At 36.4% G+C, this 6,596-nt stretch overlaps 1 protein-coding gene across 1 annotated transcript in view; it reads right to left on the bottom strand.

The window, feature by feature from the left end:
* Positions 1 to 2,372: 2,372 nt before the first annotated feature.
* The window catches only part of LOC107566312 (mannose-1-phosphate guanyltransferase alpha-B-like), a 6,482-nt gene continuing 2,258 nt past the window's right edge, over positions 2,373 to 6,596 (bottom strand). Inside the window, exons 5-12 of the mRNA XM_016251726.1 lie at positions 5,700 to 5,759; positions 5,447 to 5,577; positions 4,483 to 4,617; positions 4,298 to 4,395; positions 4,090 to 4,136; positions 3,925 to 4,017; positions 3,656 to 3,824; positions 2,373 to 2,972 (exon numbers count right to left, since the gene is read on the bottom strand). Of these exons, the coding sequence (XP_016107212.1) occupies positions 2,872 to 2,972; positions 3,656 to 3,824; positions 3,925 to 4,017; positions 4,090 to 4,136; positions 4,298 to 4,395; positions 4,483 to 4,617; positions 5,447 to 5,577; positions 5,700 to 5,759 (834 nt within the window). The 3' untranslated portion in view covers positions 2,373 to 2,871. The remainder of the gene's footprint in view (positions 2,973 to 3,655; positions 3,825 to 3,924; positions 4,018 to 4,089; positions 4,137 to 4,297; positions 4,396 to 4,482; positions 4,618 to 5,446; positions 5,578 to 5,699; positions 5,760 to 6,596) is intronic.

Genomic DNA, 6,596 nt, shown 5'->3' with positions numbered 1-6,596 from the left:
TAAAAAAAACTGCCTCATCTCCGTGCCAGTGTACAGTACTGCTGCATTACGCTCTTTTGCTAACCGTGAAGGCTCCCCCATGAGCTCTGCTGCAGAGGTCCTTTGGTGCCATTTGTTTGTGATTGGTAGAAATTTCTCTGCAGGATCATGGGTAGTGTAGTTCTTCACTAGGAATTGCCCTGTTAAATATTTTTTTTAAAAATCAAAAATTTAGATTAAATAATGCACGCAGTGCAATTGTCACGAATTCAGTCCATGGACTTCTGTTTATTCACCACCAGAGGTCACCCTTTCCATTTCATTGACTCTCGCACTACACAAACTGTTGCATAGCACCCCGGACTACATTTCCCATCATTCTTTGCACAATTTGCACACTGCCCTGATTGCACTCATTGCACACAGCTGTTTCTAATTACCTCATTCACTATATAACACCCACTCTAACCACATTTCTCTGCTGAGTATTGTTTAGCCTGTACCCCTTTCCGAGTCTCCCTTGTTTTGCCTGTTTTTGCGGTTTTTGATCTTTGCCCGTTTCCTTGGATTTCTCCCTCTCGTCTCGCCCCTTTGATTCTGTCTGCTGATCGGTGACCTACGCTAGCCCTAGGACTATTCTTGTGTTTTGCCCGCCATATACCTGTTTCCCATTGTTTGACCCTGCCTGTTTACCACGTCTCTCTATTAAAAGCTTACAGATGGATCCACACGTCTCACGTCTCGTCAGCCCCGTTGGTCTACTGTCTGGCTCTGGTGGTTCTCTGCTCCGCCGTGGTGGTCTACTGTCTGGCTCTGGTGGTTCTCTGCTCCGCCGGGGTGGTTCTCTGCTCTACCGTGGTGGTCTTCTGCTCTGCCTGCTCCGCCGTGGTGGTCTACTGTCTGGCTGTGGTGGTCCTCTGCTCCGCCGTGGTGGTTCTCTGCCCCGCCGAGGTGGTCTACTGTCTGGCTCCGGTGGTCTTCAGCTCCGCCATGGGGATCTTCGGTCCTGTCTGCTCTGCTGATCGGTGACCTACGCTAGCCCTAGGACTATTCTTGTGTTTTGCCCGCCATATACCTGTTTGCCATTGTTTTGACCCTGCCTGTGTACTACGTCTCTTTAATAAAGCCTGCAGATGGATCCACACGTCTCACGTCTCGTCAGCCCCGTTACAGCAATAACTGACGCAGGCTTTAAGAGAAGTATACTTCAAGTATACTTTAAGAGAAGATATACTATCTTTAACAAATAATTGCATAGCTATTGGTAGATCTGTCTTTAACGGCTTATAAGTTGGCCGTTTCCCAACTAGCCCGTTTATTTCAAAAAAATATATTTTTTAATATTTATATGATCTTTATATTTGAAAGCAGAACTTAGTTTGCCATTGGTTTCCCACAGTGATACTCTGCAGATGCATCCTGATCCTATTGATATTATGTTATATAAAGAAATGCTATATTTGATAACATAGATATTGTATGTTAATGTTGTAGTAATACTTTATTAATATATTTATATAGAATAACCTTTCAGTTATTTTTGCTTCTTCAACATTATATGCCATTCTGCCAGACAGATTAATCAAAGAAACATAATGCGTGATAAGAAGACGCTTTCTATGTCTGCAGAAAATTTAATTGGGGAAAAAATCATGGGAGTAAGAAAACCTTTTCTGCAATTTAACTTACATTTGGTACATAAGAACACCTCATTTAAAAATGTCAGTGCAGACAATTTCACTTATTGTAACGATACTACTTTGGTCATAAAAATAAACAACTGAAATAAAAACAACTAAATGGCAAGTATGTTTTGTATAAGCCCTAAATTATTCTGCATTTCTCCCTAGCTGACAGAAAACCACAGAAGAACTTGTAAATGGCAAAGAAACACGTAACCAGTCAGACTGGTCACTCGTATGGCACTCAGTATATCAGTTAAATTTTTTCCATAACTCAATAATTTGATATATGTAAACTTCAGTAACACGTTTAAAGCATTATGGTGTATTCAATTCTTTTTTTCTAATCTTTTAATTAAAATATAAAAGCATTAGGCTCAATTTGTGCTCACAGGGGCTCGTCAATTTTTCATAATAAAACTCCACACGTTCTGATATTTCTGTTAGATTATTTTAATACAGGGTTGCAATAGAAAACAGGAATAATTAAAATCCTTAACCTGGCACTCAGTATATCAGTTAAATTTTTTCCATAACTCAATAATTTGATATATGTAAACTTCAGTAACACGTTTAAAGCATTATGGTGTATTCAATTCTTTTTTTCTAATCTTTTAATTAAAATATAAAAGCATTAGGCTCAATTTGTGCTCACAGGGGCTCGTCAATTTTTCATAAAACTCCACACGTTCTGATATTTCTGTTAGATTATTTTAATACAGGGTTGCAATAGAAAACAGGAATAATTAAAATCCTTAACCTTTTTTTTTTTTTTAACTAAACCTTATCACCATCTTTTCACCATCTGTCAGTTTCTAAAAACTACTTCATTGCTCACTCCTCGTTTTACTGAAAAGGCAATACAGGTATGTGTGATTTGTAATTAAGGAATAAAACTAAAATAAAAGTAAAATCTAGTGTTGTGTTACTGTATGTGTATAAGGCTGGTGTATCAACATAGAATGAGCTATTAAATACAAAATTCCCAGTCCTAAAATTATTAGGAAAATACACCATTGAACCATATTTTTCACGCTATATTACTGCAATACAATTTGACCACACAAATGGACTCCTTTTCTCTGAACTGTAACTACCGAATACATAAACATTAAATAATGAAACAATACTTTGTGCAATCTTTAGGCATACTTTCTACATGACCCAATGTACAGTGTTTATTTAGAAAAACAATAGAGGAAAGTGTCTTCTATAGGATAATCTGGTTTTGGAAGCTCCTGTTGAGATCTTTATGAGGCAAGACGATAGAGTTTCGAATGATGACCTCTGATGGAATACTCACATTGCAGCCTAGAACAAAAATATAGAGTATAGATGGTCAGACAAACTTCCTGTTGTGGAAAAACTGTTGCCACACACATGCAGTAGCAAGATGATTCATTGTAATAATTTCTTAAGGAACAGCTCTACCTTCTGGACTAAACCTACCGGTACATCCCATGTGTTTAAAACACTCTTCAGATTATAATCAATAATTGCAGTTACAATATGACTATATTATATTACCTTTCAAAAGTTTGGCGTCAGTATAATTTTTTCTTTTTAAAGAAATTTGTTTTCAGCAACAATGCATTAAACTGATCAAAAGAGACATTAAAGACATTTATATTGTTACATAGATTTTAAATACTGTTTAAAGAATCCTGAAAAATGTACTACTGTTTCCACAAAAATAATAAGCACAACAGTTTTCAACATTAATAATAAAAAATGTTTCTTGAGCACCAAATCAGCATATTAAAATGATTTCTGAAGGATCATGTGACACTGAAGACTGGAGTAAAGATGCTGTTAAAATATATTAAAACAGAAAATAGTTGTTTTAGATTGTAATAATATATATTAATAATTCATAATAAATGCAGTCTTGATGAGCATTCTTTCAAACACATAAAAAAATATTTAAAACCTTATATTATATTATATTATATTATACTGTGTTATCTATCTATGTTGCCACTAGATTTTCATACCAAGGATGGTGATGGATGGGGTTAGACCGCCATCCCTGAAAAGTGTCTCGCTGTCAATCTTGGCATATGGGTCGTTGGGATTGGGGTCACTTGGAGTTCCTTCTACTCTTGCCCATTTTCCCACTGTACTGTCCCACCCAACAATACTGTTCAACACACAACAGTGATCCTGAAACAGAGACCCATATATTTAATGATCAATTTCACTTTTCTTTCTGTTGTCTAATTGCCATTGTTACAAATGTGAAAACAGAAGCAATCAGCTCCACCTGTAACACGGCTCCATGTAAAATGATGGACTCCCTCACTCTTACGCCTCCTCCAATTGTCACTCCTTTGCCAATGGAAACATTAGGACCCAACTGAACAGAGAGAAAGAAATTGAGTACAGCACAGAAACATATATTTATATAAGTTGTTGTCAATGTACCTACCACAGCAGAGGGATCAATGTTTGCTGTTGGGTGGATATAAACATCTCCTGAAGGTGGAAAACAGATCAGTTTCAGTAGCCTTTTAGCAGCACATAATTTTATAACACAGCTATTCAGTTCTATAATTTACACAGGTAGATTATGCTTAACAAAAACACACCTTATTAGAGCTAAACTCTTAAGAGAGTGAATATTTCATGCAACATACCTATAATTTTGGGGGTTCCGTCTTGGTTTGTGGCCAGTCTCTCAGGATGTGTCTGATGATACTGCTTGAGGTACAAACGACTAGCATATATTGCTGACCTGTATTACATTACATAACATCATGTATAAGAAACAGTGGCAGAAAGGAGAGATGACAGGTAAAAACTGAGAGAAAGGCAGATTTACCCTGCAGACTTTATCTGACTCCAGAAATGCTGTGTTTTGTAGACAATGAGTTTTTTCTGTCCTGCTAGGGTTGTAAAGATGTCCTGTTCTAGCCGAATCACCTCTGCCATCTGCTTGCCATTAGTGAGCTCTTCCCTGTGGAAAGAAAATAACTCATTTCAGTGCAAACAGCTCAGACTGACCTATTATTATACACGTAAATCTACACTGTAAAAAATGACTGTGAATTTAACGGTAAAAGACTGTAAAAATGCTACAGTAAAATCCTGTTAAATGGTTAATGGTAAATTCCCCTACTATATACGGTGAAAAACTGTATTGGACATTACATGTATTGGACATTAATTTTACGGTAGTATGCCGTTTTTGGATGTGAAAAAATACTGTATAATTTACAGTGAATAACCGTAAATTGACATTCCCAGAATTCCCTGCATTACATTTCAAATTTGATGTTTTTTTGTTTAAATAACTATGTTTCTTCTTAGTTTTTTCTTATCAGTTTTGTATTTTAGGGTTGTGTGTTACACCTAATGTTGTTAAATGAATGTTTATTGCATTATTTCAGTTTCACGTGTGTTACCATGATGGTGTTTAGTGTTTGTGTGAATGAAACTGCGCACCTTCTATATATGTTAATATTTAAAAGCTGCTTGTGATGGGCTTTGGTTCATCATGTGACTTTCTCATCACCACCTGCATTTGGTGGTTATCAGTGTATTACAAAGGTACAAAACAGATTTCAGTACTTCAATAGGTTGGTATATTAACATTATATCAGTTAATGAAATTATGGTATTTAACTGTAAATTTAAGTTAAAACCGTAAAACGTTGCTACCGTATTTTTTACGGTAAAATTCCTGCAACCACAGCTGCCGGTTTTTTACCGTAAATTTTATGGAATTTTTTTTACAGTGTATCTGGGGAAGGCTGCAAAGGCTGAATTATGTCAGTGACACTCACTGGATCCTCTCTTGCTGGTTCCTCTGGAAAACCTTCCCAATGTGGCCAAAAATATCTGGTGTGAACAAATAGATACCACAGTTGATAACGTCACTTACAAAAGTACTGGGTTTCTCCACAAAATGGAGCACCTGAAAGAAAATTTGTGATAATTAGCATACTGTGAAAAAGTAAGCATCTTCTTAATGGCATTTATTAAACAGAATGTTTGTCCATCTTATACAGCAATATTGCACAGTTTTCTTTATAGTACCTCATTTGTCTCATGGTTTTCCACAATGCAACCGTAGTTCAGAGATTGTGTTCTATTGGCCTGTAATTAAAAGAGATATAGAAACAATCCTGAAACAATTTACCACTGTTTCCACAAAAATAATAATCACCACCACTATTTTCAACAGTGATTAAAAAAAAATGTGAAATGTTTCTGAAACACCAAATCAGCATATTAGAATGATTTCTGAACGATCATGTGACACTGAAGACTGGAGTAATGACTGCTGAAGCTTTGCCATCAAAAGAATAAATTATAAAAAGATTATATTTTACATTATATTTAAATATATTTAAAGGGGTCATATGATGCTGCTAAAAAGAACATCCTTTTGTGTATTTGGTGTAATGAAATGTGTTTATGCGGTTTGAAGTTAAAAAAACACATTATTTTCCACATACTGTACATTATTGTTTCTCCTCTATGCCCCGCTTTTTTGAAACGCGTCGATTTTTACAAAGCTCATCGTTCTGAAAAAGCGAGGTGTGCTGTGATTGGCCAGCTATCCAATGCCTTGTGATTGGCCGAATACCTCAAGCGTGAGATGGAAATGTTACGCCCCTCACATACTGTTGATGCCGTGTCCCGGCCGGAGCAACGAGACAAAAACATTAAAACCCATTACAAACGAGGCATTTGTTGCATCCAGTGGGGACATAATTACTGATTCTAATGACTTATACTGTCTTTTTACGCATTGCTTTGCATTGCATCGTGCCACGTAAACATAAAACTCTGTCTGCATTTGTGATCAGAGAAATGACAAACAACAAGCACTACTCTACCACCCAAAACTCGTGTTTGAATCATCAGTGGCAAATCCTTTAAATGAAAACGTACTTACGTGAGTCAGAACTGCCGGCATTTTAGTCTAAC

This window comes from Sinocyclocheilus grahami, unplaced genomic scaffold (assembly GCF_001515645.1).
Source record: "Sinocyclocheilus grahami isolate Dianchi unplaced genomic scaffold, SAMN03320097.WGS_v1.1 scaffold1069.1, whole genome shotgun sequence".
NCBI classification, from domain to species: domain Eukaryota; kingdom Metazoa; phylum Chordata; class Actinopteri; order Cypriniformes; family Cyprinidae; genus Sinocyclocheilus; species Sinocyclocheilus grahami.
Note: the sequence above shows the minus strand (reverse complement) of the source record. Positions and strands in the feature narration are given on the sequence as shown.